Raw genomic sequence first — 17,748 nt, forward strand, 5'->3', positions numbered from 1 at the left:
TGCTTTTGCTGATCACATCTTTGCAGTATTATTCAACATGTTCCTCTGCCTCTTGAGGGCTTCCCTGAGGGCTCAGATGGTAAAGAACCTGCCTGCAGTGCAGGAGACTTGGGTTCGATCCGTGGATTGGACAGATCCCTGGAGAAGGGAATGGCTACCCACTCCAGTATTCTTGCCTGGAAAATCCCATGGACAGGGGAGCCTGACGAGCTACAGTCCATAGGGTCGCAGAGTCAGACACGACTGGGCGACTAACACTTTCACTTTTCTTTCTGTCCCTTGAATTTCCTGGAAAACTAGGCTAAATCAGATTCAAATTTGTGTATTTAGAAGAATGTTTCTTGGGTGCTGCCCAGCACCTCCTTCTAGAACATCTTTCCCTTTTTGATGCTAATAGCCGTTGATTATGATTGCTTAGATGGTTCATTCCTTGGGGTTGCTAAATGGCAGCATTCTGATTCTTCCTGCCTTCCCTTCCTCATTCCTTAGCGGGATTACTTTGAGAGAGACCTCCCCTTGTCAGTCATGGTTACCCTGTGTTATAATTCCCAGGGAAGAGGCAGGATCAACGCTCCGTTTCCTTCTTTACTTACGGGTTATCAGATTGAGTGTTTCTTAGCTTCCTCTAACATGACCTGTGGATTGAGATTTTTCTGGAACATTCTCAATGCAGGTGCATAAACACACAGTGTCCAGTCCATTGCACATAGGACCTGTAGTGATGTTCCCGTCCCATCTTTGAGCAGTGACAGCTTCTTCAGATTGTTTGCTGAGTTCATTTTGACGTGACCCCAGAAGTCTTTGATGGTTTTCTCACTTTGGGGTATGAAAAGATGTTCCGGGTTCATCTTGTAGTTACTCGTGTGTAAGTGTGGTAATAACTTTACTGAGACACAATGCCTCCACTGTTCACTTCACCCATTTAGAATGGACAGTGTGGTGATCTTTAGCATCTTCTCTGCATTGTGCAGCCAGCTCCACAGCTGATTTTAGACCATTTTCATAGCTTCAGAAAGGAACCCCATACCCTTTGTACTGTCCCCAGACCCTGCCCTTGTCCTCTCCATCCCCCCAGCCTTTGGTAACTGTTAGTCTGCTTTCTGTCTCTGTACATTTGCCTCTTCTGAACACTCTACACGTGTAAATGGACTCATGTACTATACCGTCTGGCCTTTTGTGATTGGTCCTGTCACTTAACATCATACTTTTGAAGTTCATCCATGCTGTGGCGTGTATCAGTACTTTATCTCTTTATTGCCAAACTATACTCCATTGCATGGATATACCACATATTATTTATTCATGGACATATGGACATCTCCGCTGTTTCTACCTTTTGGCAGTTTGGGGTAATGCTGCTGCTGCAAACACTCAGGTATAAGTTTTTCTGTGGGTTGTTGTTGTTGCTCCCTCGTGTCTGACTCTCTGTCTGGATGTATGTTTTCATCTCTCTTGGGTATACGCCTAAGACTGCAGGTGCTGGGCCATGTAGTGACTCTGTGTGTGATCTCGTAACAGACCACTATACTGACCTCTAAAGCAGACCTACCTCTGTGCATCACCACCAGCGATACACGAGGGTTCCAGTTTCTCCGTGTCCTCACCAACACGTGTCACCATTGGCTTCTTTGATACAACTGCCTAGTGGGTTTGCAGCAGTACCTCACTGTGCTTTTGATTTTCATTTCCCTGATGGCTGATGACGCTGAACATCTTTTCCTGTGCTTACTGGCCTTTAGAAAAACATTTATTCAGTTCTTTTGTTTATTTTTAAATTGTGTTATTCATCTTTTTTAATTATCACTATTATTGAGTTGTAATCACCTAGTACATTTCTTCCCACTGACCTGGCATCAGCCAGATTCCTTTAGGGAGCTCAGGTCCCTTTTCTCGGGGAATGGTGTTCAGAGACCTCACTCCACAGTTCCTGGTTGCTCCTAACTGGCCACGTGCTAGTTTCTTTAAGAGAAAACATGCCCTGAGTTTATTCTGGAAGTTCCAGTTCACTAGACCACTGGAGTTTTAACTTAGCCTCATCAAGCTTATATCTTAATTTCCTTCCTCCCACCCTGAAAAATCTGAGTTTTCAAAAATATCAACGTAATGACTCATTTGTCTTTTTCAGAATGCAAACACAGTAAGTAGACTCAGAGTAACAGCAACCTCCTCCATCAGCATGAGTATTAGAAATTATTAAAGATATGTCAGAGTTATTTTTGACCTTCAGGTCAGCCATCATTTTGCAGTTATTTGAAATAGTTCTTCTTTGTGTGGCCACATGGCTACATGGTCCGTCCTATGTTCCTTCTATCTGCGTACTTCCTGTGTGCAGTATTCTTAGTGTTCATTGCTTTACAGAAGCGGAGAAAGAGAGGGAAGGGGAGAGAGGAAGACGCCAGGGTATGGACAGAAGGAAACTGCCGCGTAGGAACTGTGCTGGATGTACTTTCATAAGTCAGGAAAGGCGTCATGCTATTTCAGGTTCATACATTCTGGGATTGGGGGTGTTCTGTTGGTATGTTTTTTAAATTACAGGGTGTCTTAAAGTAAGATAAGCCCTCCCCAATCCACTTTCTGAGCAGTTCACCAAGTGTTTTTTCTAGTAGACCTGCTGACATGAAGCACTGCACTGAACATTGACTGCTTTTTCCTTCTCACGGGTGTTGGGTGTAGAAGGACTTCCTACCCAGCTAGAAGTTGCAGCAGCAGCAGCTCCTTTGGGGCTGTGATATGTTCTGCTTAGTTACAGAGTCAGGGGAAGGGCTCTCAGGGATAGAGTAAGCTTGCTCAGGGCCTTTGTGGGGTGACTCCTGAAAGCTTTATTGAAGACACAAGCGCTCAGTTTCTCAGTTACGCCCCTTCCCCATGCCGGCCTGGCCCCGCCTCTGGGCTGATGGAAGCTGAGCTCTCCTCTGGCTGCCTTGTGTTGAAGCTGCTGTGAACTCCAGAAGCAGCCTTCAGGAGTCCCCCACCAGCCCACTGCCCGCAAGCACCTTGCCTGCTCAGCACCCTGCCTTGTCCTGAGCATGGACGGGAAGGAAGACACTTCCTCTGTTCTGTTGCTGCCTCGCCACCACTTAGGAGGTGGGAAGGAAAGTCCCTTTTTGTCACCATGAAAGTCACACAGGGGCTGCACCAGCCTGTGATGGCACTGTACCTCTAGATACAGGAAGCTCCCCAGTGGCCGGCGTCCAGCGGACAGCTCGCCAGTAGAGGGGCTGTGTTGTGGCCGTAAGCTCAGGGCCCGGCGGAGGCAGAGGATAGACGTTGACAGGTCGGGACACTGCCTGAGCAGAGCAGCAGGCCCCCAGCTGCAGAGGAGGGCGCTTGCCAGCTACAGTGTGTTTTCTCCCCATGTGAGCCTGGAGGGCTTGGCCTCCCCACGCACAGCCCGCGTGCCCTCTGCCGGGCAGGGACCAAGAAGGTGAGAACAGATAGGAGTGTGTCTTACTTGAGCCCCGAACTGTGCTTTGACTGGACGAGGGTCATTTCAGATGGAAGCGTCTCTGTGATCACTCAGTATGAATAAAATGAACATAGAAATGAAGCATTATGTATTTAGAAAGAGACTTTTCCAAATACCTTTCTGGCTTTTGGAAACTGCTTTTCCATGAACCGGCAGTTGTCTGATGCACAGCCACCAGCTCTGGACCCAGTCTCAGTCGTCTCTCAGTCTTTCCTAACCTGTGTATAGGAGGACCAGAAAGTGTGACGTCCTCCCAGAAATCTGGCTTCAGTGGAGGGCACAGGGCTTTCAGTGGGGTTGAGGGTGTTGGCCCGGTGGCCAAGGACGCACCCATTCTAAGAGCGCTCTTACTACCTGTGAGCGTGAAGGCCTACTGGCCAGGCTGTCTGGGCTGGAGGGCATGGTCACCATGCCCCTCGCCTGCGGCTCTGGGCCTGGGCCCGGCGGGGTGGGGGCCGGGGGCGCCGGGCTCTGCCTTGGTCTGGAATGCGGGTGCACACTTGCACACGTGTGCTGTCTTCGGTGATTCTGTTGCTGTCGTTCATTAGTTGGCTTTGCACAGCTGCTTCGCCAGAAAGATGGCGTTCTAATTATAGTCGCTCAAGAATTAGTGGAATGTTCTCCTGCCTCGGCAGATGCGAGTGTACACACTTCTCTGTCTTCCCTTGCCCTGCTCGTAAAGAGCATGAGCGTGAGTGTGGGGCTTCCAAGGACTCCCCCTGATGCTGCACCCCCAGGGTAAACTGCCTCCCCCATCCCTCTGCAGGCGACAGGATGCGGGGGGCTGCTCCATCTTCTGATTGCGTCAGCTCTTGGCTCTGCACCTCGTCTGTAATCACCAGCCAGGTAGCTGTTCCTTCAGCGTGTGGGGGGTCATGTTTAACTTGTAGATGGTGGTAAACGGCCAAGGCTGACCTTCTCCTCTCTTCTCCCAGTCCTTGATTGTGGGTGACCGCCACCCTTCTCATCTCTCCAGGAACAGGCATCGACTGTGACAGAGTTGGGTGACACTGACTCCGATTATGTGGAGTATGCCTGTTTTCTTTTTTAATTGGTATTTCAGAATTACTATATGTTCACTGTAGCAAATCAAGAAAAAGCAGAGAGGCAAAAGCAAGAAAATAAGGGGTGTTTTGTAGCCATCTTTTCTTCTATACATGTGTTCTTGGTTGTGTTTTGTTTTCAAAACATACTGTGTATACACCAGTGTGCCATCTGGTGGGTTCTTTTCCATTTAACATTGTATTGTCTTTTCACACTATCATATATTCTTGTTCTGAGTTTTCTTAATAGTAGTATAATGGTCCATTGTTTGATTCTATCATAATTTATGTAATCAGCACCTAGCTCAGTTCAGTCACTCAGTCATATCCGACTCTTTGCGACCCCATGAACCGCAGCACGCCAGGGCTCCCTGTCCATCACCAACTCCCGGAGTCCACCCAAACCCATGTCCATTGAGTCGGTGATGCCATCCAACCATCTCATCCTCAGTCGTCCCCTTCTCCTCCTGCCCTCAATCTTTCCCATCATCAGGGTCTTTTCAAATGAATCAGCTCTTCGCATCAGGTGGCCAGAGTATTGGATCTTCAGCTTCAACATCAGTCCTTCCAATGAACACCCAGGACTGATCTCCCTTAGGATGGACTGGTTGGATCTCCTTGCACTCCAAGGGACTGTCAAGAGTCTTCAACACCACAGTTCAAAAACATCAATCCTTCTGTGCTCAGCTTTCTTTATAGTCCAACTCTCATATCTATACATGACTACTGGAAAAACCATAGCCTTGTCTAGACGGACCTTTGTTGACAAAGTAATGTCTCTGCCTTTTAATATGCTGTCTAGGTTGGTCATAACTTTCTTTCCAAGGAGTAAGCGTCTTTTAATTTCATGGCTGCAGTCACCATCTGCAGTGATTTGGGAGCCCCCAAAAATAAAGTCAGCCACTGTTTCCACCGTTTCCCCATCTGTTTGCCATGAAGTGATGGGACCGGATGCCATGATTTTCGTTTTCTGAATGTTGAGCTTTAAGCCAACTTTTTCACTCTCCTCTTTCACTTTCATCAAGAGGCTCTTTAATTCTTCTTCACTTTCTGCCATAAGGGTGGTGTCATCTGCATATCTGAGGTTATTGATATTTCTTCTGGCAATCTTGATTCCAGCTTGTGCTTCTTCTAGTCCAGCGTTTCTCATGATGTACTCTGCATGTAAGTTAAATAAGCAGGGTGACAATATACAGCCTTGACATACTCCTTTTCCTGTTTGGAACCAGTCTGTTGTTCCATGTCCAGTTCTAACTGTTGCTTCCTGACCTGTATCAGTACCTAGTAGTGAATATTTAATTCTGGAATATTGACTAGTCTGAGTTTATCTGTGACATAGAATGCTACAGTGACCATTCTTTGTGGCTTAATTTTTTTACATATCCATGTTATTTTCCTTGGGTTAAATTGTTATAAAATATATGCAGATATTTAAGGCTTTTGATGTGAACTCACAAGTAGTCATCTTTTAGAAAGACTCCCCAAATCATTGCTTCCCTCTATCATGGAAGTCTGGAAGTTTCTGCTTTTATTACCATCAGAACTAGAGAACTTCTAATGATTATTGACCATTGGTTTTTACATTTGTGAATTTCTTCGGTATTTTTTTTGGTGTGTTCACCTTTTTTCTAGTTTTTGTGTTTTTTCAAAGAATGCTTGTCCCATGAAGGAAATTAATACCATGAAAGGTATTAAGTCTTTGCCTTGGCATACTTGTTGAGGTTGCTGGGAAGGGTGTTTTTAGCTGGAGAAGCTTTGCAGTCTGATCTAGGGGCACACTGCCATGTTGTCCCGCTTTCTTCCACTGCTGCCTCCTCTGTAATTTCAGCAGTAGTTGTTCATGATGAAAGCCTGACCTTCTCATGAGACACAAGAAGGTCCTACCCAGGAGTGCAGCAGCAGGAGAATGGATGAAGGAATTGGTTTATCCATACACTGGAATATAACTCAGCAACAGCAAGGATCACACAGAGACACAGCCATTCACACTGAGCAAAAGAAGACAGACGAACAGAGACAGAGAGTGGACTAGTGGCTGTGAGGGGCCCCTAGAGGCGCAAAGCTTCTTTTGGAAGTAACAATGAACCCCGAAGTTGACTGTGTTGATGGTGCCCAACACTGTGGACAGACTGAAGACCACTAGATTGCACGCTTTGAATGGCTGGATTCTATGGCATAAAGCAGTTCAGAAAAAGAAGATAGACACAAAAGAGCACATATTGTGTGGTTCCACTTGTATCAAGTCCTGGGCAGAAGTGATCCAAGAAACAGAAGTGGGAAAGCAGTCAGTGGGGGTGGGGCAGATAGACTAGAGAGAGTGCTGGAAACATTTTGTTTGGGTTTTTTTTTTTTTTAATTATTTATTTGGCTGTGCTGGGTCTTAGTTGCGGCATGTGGGATCCAGTTCCCTGACCAGGGATCAGACCCTGATCCCCTGCATGGGGAGCACAGAGTCTTAGCCACTAGACCACCAGGGAAGTCTCTCATTCTGTATTTTTTGAGTGGGTCTTATATGGTATATGCAGCTGTCAAAACTCTTCAAAGTCAGGGGAAGTGCATTAGCATTGAAAGAAAACCAAGTAAACCCTAATTTTTTTTTTTTTCTCCTATTAAAAAAACTTTTTTTTTTTTTAAGTCATTTCTCTGCTAGGTGATAAGCCTTGAACTTTCTGTCCGGTGACAAAGATCCCCACCCATCATCTCTGGGTACCCACCGATGCTACACCCACAGACAGCTCACTCTGGGAAACCACCTTACCCCAGACCTCAAGCTTGATCGTTAGTAGGCAGCGTCCTGGCTTCAGAGAATTCAGAGCATGTCCTCCTCCACAAACCAACTGGGAGTCACTGCCAGGAGTTTGTGTGATGAATTTAGTCATTCTGAGACAGTGGGCTGGTCATTTCTCCCTCCCAAGAGGAAGTATCTTTATGCATGCGAAACCTCTCTGCGCGCTGTGGAGGTGTTTTGGGCGGGTAGGGCATGTTTTGGGAAGTCATGAAGGTTACCTGAGTCAAACAATACTCGCGCATAGGGTGAGTGGGGACTCCGGGTGGTGGAGGGCAGACAGCTGGCCACCTGGTCAGGATATTCAGTGTGAGGAGCGCTCCTCGTGTCTCACCTCATTTCTCTTGTGTGGGGGTAGGAGCTGGTCAGACTCACCATCGAGAAGCAGGGGCATCCGTCTCCAACAAGTCCCGTGAAACCCAGCTCCCCAGCCTGCAAACCTGACAGGTGAGTGCTGACTAAGCCCTCCAGGGGTTGCGGTCTCGGTCCGTGGACACTTGAGAAAGAAGGGAGCCCCTGCCAGGCAGACTGTGTCCTGTGAGGCCTGTGGTCCCTTTTCATTGACCTCTGGGTAAGAGCCCAGATTACCGTGAAGTGTGTGTAGCTCACACCTATCTTGAATGATTGCCTGGTCTCAACATGGTCTTCTCTCAGGACACTGTGTGATATGCAGAGTGACCCCACCTACACTCTTCTTGGCCTGCTTCCTCCCATAATGAGAAACAACTTTGACAGATTGGGTTTTTAGGGGTTTGGCTTGAGAGCATTACTGAGGGTGATGTGGACAGTTTAAGGCCTTGCAATAATTTCTACTCGCAGCCCCTAGTGAAAAAAATAACACCTTCATTTGGGGCCATTTTCAAGCATCATGCAGTCCAGAGATCCCTCTCACAGATGAGGAGACGAAGGTGCAGACTCAGGGGCCATGGCCAAGTTTCCCTGGGTGATCGAACTGGACTTGAAACCCCATCTTTGCCATGGAGCCCAGGGCATAGTGTTAGCTCTGTGTCCTGGGCCCCTTGGACACTTCCCTGCCCCGGTCACATCCTGACACTCTCAGGGTCTGTGCTTACCCTGGGGCCTTCTGTAACCCCGAGTTCTCCTCAACCCTCCAGCCAGTCTGAGCTCCCCCTGACGGATCGAGAGATGGAGATACTAAACAAGACGACCGGCCTGTCACAGTCAACCGAGGGGCTCCCAGACTCTATGGATGAAGAGGTTGCACCCCCCAAGCCCCCTTTACCTGGCATTAGGGTGGTTGATAACAGGTACTTTCTATTTTCCTAGCTCTCTCATCTATTTCTGTTGTAATTTCACAAACGGATGGTGCCAGCCAAAAAGAAGATGGTGCCATTAGGGGAAGAACTTACTCTTCAGGCACGTTGGTGGTTTGACCTTCCTCGGGACGCTGCCTCCAGAGGACAGGAGTCTGGCCCGGTGCTGGCCCCTCGCCCTCCCCTGCCCCCTCGCCCTCCCCTGCCCCCTCGCCCTGAGAACTCCCAGCCGCTGGCTTTTAGTCCTAGCCAAGCAGAACCTGGTACCGTTTGTCATGAAAGGAAAGAGCAGGGACTTTCAGACGCTAGGCTTTTGGCAGAAGGGGAGTGGGGTGGGAGCTGAAAGGGTGGAAAGTAGGACCAGTGTCTAACACTGAAGAGCCTCCCACCCCACACCCTGGCGTCTGTATAGAGGCTTTTGTTCGGGTTGTCTGGTTTGATGGGCTCCTTGCTCTGTTTCAGTCCTCCGCCAGCACTGCCCCCGAAGAAGAGACAGTCGGCTCCATCCCCCACCCGCGTGGCCGTCGTGGCCCCCATGAGTCGAGCCACCAGTGGCTCCAGTTTGCCTGTTGGAATCAATAGGCAGGTAATTAGCCCCATCCAGAAAGGCAGAGGTTGACTTCGGGTCTGGTGCATCGGTTCCTAAACTGAAAGAAGCCCAGTGGTCTTAAGTCCCTGTCTTTGGTCACAGGGAGGAGCTCTCTCCCTGGGCAGCCCTCGTTCCTGAGTGGTCCTTCCCTCTGCAGGCCGTGGTGGGGTTCCTTCCCAGGGTGGGGAGACGGGGCCCAGCCCAGGGCCTCCCTCGATCAGAGCACTCACTCCGAGCGCCTGTAGAGGCCCCTTGTCTCGGAGGTGCTGCGTACGTGGTGTTCACTGCCTGCAGCCAGTTTGTGCACGTCCCAGTATTTCCTTCGCCAAGTACACGCACCTGCTCCCTCCCCTGGGCTCAGCCGCCACCCCTCAGCAGTGACTTGGGCCTGTTCTCACTTTGCACACGAGGACTTTGACGTGGACTGTTACGCACAGAGACGGCTGTCGGGAGGCAGCCACTCGTACAGCGGTGAGTCTCCCCGCCTGTCGCCCTGCAGCAGCATCGGCAAGCTCAGCAAGTCGGATGAGCAGCTGTCCTCTCTGGACAGGGACAGTGGGCAGTGCTCCCGGAACACAAGCTGTGAAACACTAGGTGAGCCATGGGCATGCGTATCACCACCGCCAGCTTCACACTTCCTGGTGGCTCCTGTGAGGTCAGATGGTGAGGCCAGTCACTGGCTCTGTTGACTTTAAGTCCATCAGGATCTGAGCCACGGTGTCCTCTTCTACAGAATGAGGATGCCAGAGTCTGTCTCCGAAGGGGGTTGAAAGTTTATTGCAGTAACTGTGAGACCGCAGAGACATGGCAACAGTCACTGTTGTTACAGTTGGTCCACCAGTGTGTCACTCGACTCCCTTTGCCCAAGGGGAGCCCACGTGCTCAGAGCTGTAAACGGAGGGGAGGGCCCGGGAAGCTTCTGCCAGAGGACGAAGGCGAGTGAGCAGCACGTGCTGACCTCGGGTGGTGGGGCCAGAGAGGGGTCTGCGGCAGCGTGGCAGAAGGCGTACAGGGCACTGAGCTGTTCATGTCCTGTGAACTAGACATTTCACTTCTGAGAGTTTTTATCTTAGGAACACAGTCAGAGGTTTATGGGAGGATTTCCATGTAGAGACATTAATCTCAGCATCATGAAGAGCCTTGGTAGCCTGGGAACAACCTGACCACTTAGTGTAGGAAATCAGCAGACTCATGACACACCCCCTTGGAGAAATAGTATGCAGCTGTGCTAAAAACCAGTCTGAGTTAGCGACCAGTGGACCAAGCCAAGACTGCTTATATGGTGTTTTCTCAGAGTTCAAAAAAAAGTATCCGGGGGGAAAAACTTTGCAGGTAATACATCTAGCGGTCAGCAGAGATTATAGTTAGGTTATGGGGCTGTGGGTGATTTGCTTTAGGCATAGTGTTTTTGGCCGTTTTCTACAGTGGCCATGTTTTTCTCTTTTAGGTAAAACTTTTAAAAATCTGGGAAAGTGTGAAGAATAGGCTACGTACCAGTCATACTCCCGTCCGGTTTTACTTTTATAAGCAGTGGAAAAGTGTATCCTATAAAGTAAAGCAGGAGTCTTTGTGGATGAGACGGGGATGTGTCCCCTGAGCAGGACGGGTCAGGGAAGAGGAGGGGGTCTTTCCTTTCTGTGGGGGCCGGGGCTCACGGTGTGCTTCCCCTGTTGTGTGGATGCAGATCATTACGATCCTGACTACGAGTTCCTTCAGCAAGACCTCTCCAACGCAGACCAGATACCTCAGCAAGTGGCCTGTAACCTCAGCCCGCTGCCAGAGTCCCTGGGGGAGTCTGGGTCTCCATTTCTTGGCCATCCTCTCCAGTTGCCTCTGGGCAGCTGTCCCCAGCCAGATGGGTCCTCAGCCCCCGGGCAGCAGACAGACGTGCCGCCAGCCCTGCCCGAGAAGAAGCGCAGGAGTGCGGCCTCCCAGACCTTGGACAGCTCTGGCTGCCGGGCGTCCTACGAGCGACACCCCTCGCAGTACGACAACATCTCCGAGGACGACCTGCAGAACCCAGCCTCCATCCAGTCCATCCCCTTCACGCCCTTTGCTGCTATTCTTCCCTTTCAGCAAGGAGGTTCCTCAGCCTCTGTCGACTTCGTGGGTGATTTCACTGTTTCTGAATCAACGGGTGACCCAGAAAAACCGCCGCCTCTCCCTGAGAAGAAAAACAAACACAGTAAGCGTTTGTTACGCTGTTGTGGGGTCATACCTTTTGTGCCCTAAAGTGATGGTATGTTTATTGAAACGGTAATTCAGAGTCAAACCAATGGCCTCATCGTTTCTGGAAAGCAGACCCACACGTACAGGGACGCCTCCGGGAGCCTTGTGTTGTCAGTCCTGGGGGTCGTTCTTAAAGCCTGGTGAGCTGACCTCTCCTCATGGTCTCAGCAGAACCTCAGGCCTGGTCTCCACAGAGTGTTTGGCCTCTCGTATGGTAGTCAGCTGACCTGGCCTGAACATGTGGTGACCGAGAAAAATGGACCGCAGCCTCAGGGCAGTGTCATGGCAAAGCAGGGCAGACACCATCCCAGGGCCTTTCTGAGGCTCCTGGCAGTACACAGGAGTCGTTAGAGAGAAGCCCCTGGTCCCACTCTGTCTTCTGCTCACAGACCCTGAAGTATCATGGGATGACTCGAGTCTAGGGTTGCTGCTTGGACCAGAGGCCCTGATACCTGATGTGATCAGGGCCTGGGGGTAGAGCTGAACTTAGGGGGCTTTGTATTCTGAGTGTTTCCTAAGTGTGAGTTGGCCATCCAGTTCCCAAGATGCGTTGTGTGGAATTTGCTTTTCTGCTCGCTCCCCGACTGCTGCATGTGGCCTGGCTCTCTGCCCACCCTGTCCCCATGTCACCTGCAGGGTTCTGCCTTGTTTTCCATGGGCAGACTGGCTGCCACAATCTCTCTGTGTGCGGCCTCGTCAGCCCACCACCCAGGATGCCCTGGCCTTGGTGGGAGCGTCCGGCAGGAGACTGCTGTGACCTGGACGTGGAGCCCACGCTCCAACCCTAGACGAGCGTGTGTGCTTGGCCCATGCCCAGAAGGGTGCCCGCCTAGTGACCGCCCTGGATGCCCCCAGCTCAGGTAGTGGCCTCAGTGTGAAGGGAAAGGTAGCTCCGCGGGGCTGAGGGTGTCATTCCCGTCTGTCATGGAAGTTCCCTCACAGGAAGCCAGGGCATGGAGGAAGCTGCAGACAGAGGTGCCAGGGGCGTTTCCTTCTGCCCTCCTCCAGCTAGCCTGAAAGTCTGACTGGTTTAGCTCTCCAGTTAAGGCAACTTTCTGGTCATTTGAAAGCACTAAGACTGTCCTGCAAACTTGTCTTTGCCTCGGTCTTAATGTTGGAACCCAGGGTGCTTGTGGCACCGAGCTGTGACCAAGGGGGATGCTCCCGCTCCAGACTGACACGGCTGTGTCCGCCGCGCCCCCGCCCCTGGGCTCCTCAGCTTCCAAGCCAGCCTCCTTTCCTCTCTGGCCCCATCACCCCTTCGCTCCCTCCTGGGGCATGCACGGTCACACTGAGTAGGCCAGTACTTAATCCTGACGAAAGCACCTTACCCACTGAGCACACGTGTGTACAGAGGCCACTGACACCCCAGAGCTCCCACCACCCTCTGGAGGAGAGGAGTGCGGGGGTCGGGTCCACACCAGTAGATTGGTGTTAGCAAGAGGGCTTCTACTCTGGGCCACCCCTCCCTGCTTCGTAAGGCCCCCAAGTTCAGTCAGCGCCAGCAGTCACTTCATCAGAACCCTCCAGGGTCTTCAGGAAGGTCTGGCTCTGAAGATGGGGCTGGTCCCTCACCGCCGGAAGTGAGAAGTAAAGTCTGTGCTGATGCCCCCACCTGGGGTGAGGGAGTACACTCCACACGGACGTCCCCGCATGAGACTGAGGGAGTGTGGTCCACACGGACGCACCGCTTGAGAAGAGGGAGTGTGGCCACACGGATGCCCCGCTTGAGAAGAGGGAGTGCGGGCCACACGGACGCCCCACGTGAGACAGAGGGAGTGCGGGCCACACGGACGCCCCACATGAGGAGACGGAGTGCGGGCCACACGGACGCCCCGCGTCAGACAGAGGGAGTGTGGGCCACACGGACGCCCCACGTGAGGAGACGGAGTGCTGGCCACACGGACGCCCCACGTGAGACTGAGGGAGTGCGGGCCACACGGATGTCCCACGTGAGGAGAGGGCTCCGGCGGTGGCACCACGTGGGTCCAGCAGGAAGGAGCCAGCGGCTCTGCTGTGAGGCTGCGCGGTGAGCGCAGGGCCAGGCCTCGCTGCCTGAGGGGCTTCTAGAGAGGAGAGGGTCTGTCCGCCCCGCCTGAGCACTTCTGCCTTAGGGTCCATCCCTCTGGAAGAGGAGCTTCCTGACAGCCTCTGTTGGGAGGGAGAGCAGCGTTTGGTGGCCGGAGCGTCTTGCCTACCCTCAGGGCCTCCTCAAGACCCGCGGGGGCTGCAGCCCGCTTCAGCGCGACAGGGCGGGTGCCGGGCCATGGCTTCTGTTCGCTCACTGGTTCTGTGAAGCGGTGTGCGAGGCTCCGGTGATAGAGCAGCCGCCGGGAGGCACAGGGTCCCTGTCCTCGGGCAGCAGCTTCCGCCCTCAAGCGAGAAGCAGTCCCCACCCCCATGGAGTCTTTCACCTGAACAGCCTCAGCACCCCCCAAACTGTCTTCTCCCAGCTTCTCGAGACGGGCTTCTCAAGACAGGCAGCTCCTGGGGTGGGGCCCTCCCGTGCCCTCCCGTGCCCTCCCGTGCCCTCCCGTGCCCTCCCGTGCCCTCCCGTGCTTCAGGCCCCTTCCTTGCCCGGTTAACACAGCCCCGCCCGTGCAGGCCCCCACTGTCCGCGGAGCACTGCCCTGCAGACCCTGGTCCCAGCCCAGGGCTCTGCCCCTCCTGGAAGACTCCTCCACCCATCCTCACCATGTTCTGGAGAAGCCCCCTCGCCTTCCTGTTTTGCCGTTCTCTGTGGGACACCCCCACCTCGGCCTGTTTTCTGTCTCTCTGGGGAGGGGGGTCAGCCCCCACGTGTGAAAGAGCCATTGCTGGCCCCTGCGGAGTGCCTGCACCTCGGTCAGCTCCTGGCACGTCGCAGATGCTCAGTGACGATCAGATGAATGTGAGAAACCCAGCTAGCTCATGAGGAGCCATGAGAAGGGCCCAGAAGGGATGGAGCGCGGGGCTGAGAGGGGCTCCTGCGGCAGGGACACGGGTGAGGGGCCTTGGTGAACGCCAGTTCATCGGGGCCTGAGTTGCTCAGGCGGGAGCGTCGGGCTCTCAGGGCTGCAGGAAGAGCGGCCGCAACAGACGTGCGGAAAGCCCCAGGGACGGTCCAGGAGCTGAGAGCCGAAGGCATGGGCAGGGGCCCAGCAGCCTGCACCCCAGCCACAGCCCTGCCCTCGACAGGCTGGAAAACCCCGAGGGCTTCTTGGCCAGGAGTGGGTGCGCCCCTGCACTTCTCTAAACACAGGCTGTTTCCTAGCGTGATTCCAGGTTCACGGGACAGAGGGGAAAGGAAGGGAGTTCCCGCAGAGCCTGCCCCCCGCCCCACCCCCATGCCACCCTCTCCTCTAGAGGCCTCATGACATGCGGGCGGCACCCAGGTCCGTATGGCAGTCACGCGGACTGCCCCAGGCCCTCTCCTGGGCCGCTGCAGGGCGGGCTGCAGTCTGTGCGCCGCCTGCCCAGCCCGGTCCCTCTGTGCCCGCAGTGCTGGCCTACATGCAGCTGCTTGAGGACTACTCGGAGCCACAGCCCTCCATGTTCTACCAGACGCCACAGAAGGAGCACGTGTACCAGCAGAAGAACAAACTGCTCATGGAGGTGTACGGCTTCAACGACTCCTTCAGCGCCGGCGACGCCCCGCACGAGCTCGCCCCGCCCCCTGCCCTGCCCCCAAAGCAGCGGCAGCTGGTAAGTGGGGGCCCCCCACGAGTGGCCTGGGCCGCTGGGCCCGCTCTCCTGCTCACACCTCTCCCTGCAGGACTGGCTGCTCCTCCAGAGCAGGCCCCTGCAGCTGGCACTGGCTTGAACTCAGAATGTTTGCTTTCTCTGTAGACACTTTTTTTTCTCTCTCTCTCTTTTGTGGCTGCAATATAGACTTCCCCGAAAGGAGGGAGTCAATCAGAGCACAGGGCAGGGTCTGTGCGGGGCCATCTGTGGCCTCGATTTACATAGTGGGCCTCACTGCCCAACCACTTGCACCCCCCAGCCGGGGCTGGCCCAGTGAGGACCAGCTCTGTATAAGCAGGGTGGCTGACACAGAGCCGCTTTGTGTTTTAGGCCGGCACACCCTTCCTCCTTTAAAACCTCTCCTGCGTAGGACCCCATGTAGGCAGCACAGAGGGGCCATCAGGCTGTGGGCAGGCTGGAGAGATGCTGGGACCAGCGGGGGTCACTCGGGTGCACCTCTCAACCCTCTTCTCTCCGCCACCAGCCTCCTAACCACAGGGGCTGTGGTCAGGCTCTAGAAGCGAAGCGCCCCGTCCAGCCAAGCTCTCGAGGAAGGGTGCCCCCGGGAGGGCAGTCCATCAGAGCTGCACCTGCTCTCGCCCTCATGTTGGCTGGTCCGCTCATCTCAACCAGAGAGGGCCGCCTTCATCCCCTGTGAGGGGACGCTGTCCTGGCTGATCTGGGAGGTAGATGGCCAGGCGGTGAAGGTCCTGAGGTCACTCCTGGAAGCTGCCTGGGCCTCAGCAGTCCTGCGACTGGGCCTTGAGCCCATGCCTGGTCCCAGAGTCCCTGAGCCTGCCCCCGCACAGGGGGCTCTGGGACAGGGGCAGCCTGTCTTGTGGAAGGCGGGCCAGGCTCAGGCTGGGGTCTGGGTTCCAGTCCTGCACTAACCAGCTGTGTCTCCCCAGCTGTGCTCAGGTGTCAGCTCTTCACCTGCCCTGCTCTCCCCACAGACAGCTGGATATGACCGAATGTGAGTCTCTGTTGTTCACCGCAGACACATAGATGCCTGCCTCAGGGACCCCTGACCTAAAATGTTTAAACAGCTGGGCCAGTTTCATTGAGATCTGGTTTTCTCAGCCCCTCCTGCTGGGTGCACAGGTGCCCGTTGCCCGGCCCTGGGTGTCCTCTGTGTCCCGTGGTGCCCACAGGAGCTGAGCCCTGGGGAGAGAACCCTGAGGGACGCGCTTAAATCCCAGCCCTGTGAGAGTCACATCGCCTCACCTCGAGGCAGGGTGGCGGTCCAAGGGGCTCTCTAGGGAGAGGCTGCCAGGGATCCCTGGAGGGTGGGCAAACATCCTATGAACATCCCCTCCCCGTGGCCCCTGTCACCCCCACTTTAAGTAAAGTGAGGCTGAGAGAGCTGGAGAGACGGGCTCAAAGCCCACAGCAGAAGCGGAAGCCCAGACACGTGAGACACCCCGTGTGTGACTGCTGGGCGCCCCTTCTTCAGTGCCAGTGCAAGAAGTGTGACCCTGTTTTCCAGACAGAAGTGAGCATGACAGGTACACCTGTGGGCCCACGTGCCCTGAGGGCGGCCTGGTTCTAGGTGCTTCACGTGCACACAGCCATCTGCCGGAAACCTGAGGTGCAGAGAGCGTCATGTGATGCCTGATGGCAAGCTGGCCCCACGTGGCAAGGCCAAGGTTAGGGCCCAGGCTGCCTGGCTCCTGCTCCACACCCTGAAGCACGGTCGCTCCCACAGAGGAGTGCTGGGGCCCTCAGGAAGCGGAGGAGCTGGGGTGCACATACAGGTCTGCGTGGCTCCTTCCATCTTACCTCCGCTTCTTCACAGAAGTGAAGAGGGCATCCGCTCCCCAGCTCGCCTTCGACGGTCGTCCTAGACCCCTAGCTGGGCCCGGAAGCCGTCCCTCTCCAGAAGGTGCCGGCCGGGCAGGGGCAGCCCGGCCCCTCCGAGTGCACGTGCCTGACTGCTCTCTGCTTCTCTCCCTCCCGCCCCGTCTCCGCCCTCGCTCCTCTGTCCAGCAGGCCTCCTGTGCTGCTCCTCCCTTCTCTGTCTCCTACTGTGTCCAGCAAACTAAAGTGGCCTTCACCCCCGAGGACGGCAGTGCCGCTCCGGGCATCAGTGTGTCCGTCTCTAACTCCTTTCTCAGCCGGCACGGCAGCTTACCTGTGCCCTCGGTGAGTCGCTCCCTGCACTCGCTACCGGGAACCTGGAGAGCAGGACCTTCCCCTCGTGGCCGACGCCCCCCGACATGCATGCTGCTGCCTGCCGCTGGCTCTAGCCCTCCCCAGGCCCCAGACAGGAGTCGGTGTGAGTGGCTGGGGCGGGCTGGGGTGGGACTCTTAGCGGCCACGCTCAGAGCATCATCACTCAGACGTAAACTGGCAGAGATGTTCTGGCCTTTTTATTCTGTTCTCCCACTGGGCATTGGGTCAGCCCTGTAGTGTTCTGTGTTTAAAAAGGAATATTCCTCACGTAGGAAGCAGAGCAGCCTGTATCCAGTGTGATGGAGCTGAAGTTAAGAGAGCTGCATCAGTTAGCTTTCACTACCTCTTGCTAATGTAACAAATCACCCCAAAACCTGTGGCCTAAAGAGCAGTAACCATTTGTCCTTGCCGGAAAGTGAAAGTTGCTCAGTCATGTCCGACTCTTTGTGACCCCATGGACTATACAG

General features: G+C 54.1%; 1 protein-coding gene across 6 annotated transcripts in view; it reads left to right on the forward strand.

The window, feature by feature from the left end:
* RAPGEF1 (Rap guanine nucleotide exchange factor 1) overlaps positions 1 to 17,748 on the forward strand; it is a 136,149-nt gene that overhangs the window by 84,791 nt on the left and 33,610 nt on the right. For 4 of the 6 annotated variants that reach the window (XM_068974908.1, XM_068974917.1, XM_068974890.1 and 1 more), the window contains 6 exons: positions 7,653 to 7,741; positions 8,410 to 8,562; positions 9,031 to 9,154; positions 9,568 to 9,751; positions 10,842 to 11,342; positions 14,868 to 15,070. In XM_068974908.1, coding sequence (XP_068831009.1) covers positions 7,653 to 7,741; positions 8,410 to 8,562; positions 9,031 to 9,154; positions 9,568 to 9,751; positions 10,842 to 11,342; positions 14,868 to 15,070 — 1,254 coding nt within the window. Of the gene's footprint in view, positions 1 to 7,652; positions 7,742 to 8,409; positions 8,563 to 9,030; positions 9,155 to 9,567; positions 9,752 to 10,841; positions 11,343 to 14,867; positions 15,071 to 17,095; positions 17,252 to 17,748 lie in introns of all 6 variants that reach the window. The other 2 variants (XM_068974869.1, XM_068974880.1) reach the window with 2 other exon arrangements.

Source organism: Capricornis sumatraensis, chromosome 1, assembly GCF_032405125.1.
Source record: "Capricornis sumatraensis isolate serow.1 chromosome 1, serow.2, whole genome shotgun sequence".
NCBI lineage: Eukaryota > Metazoa > Chordata > Mammalia > Artiodactyla > Bovidae > Capricornis > Capricornis sumatraensis.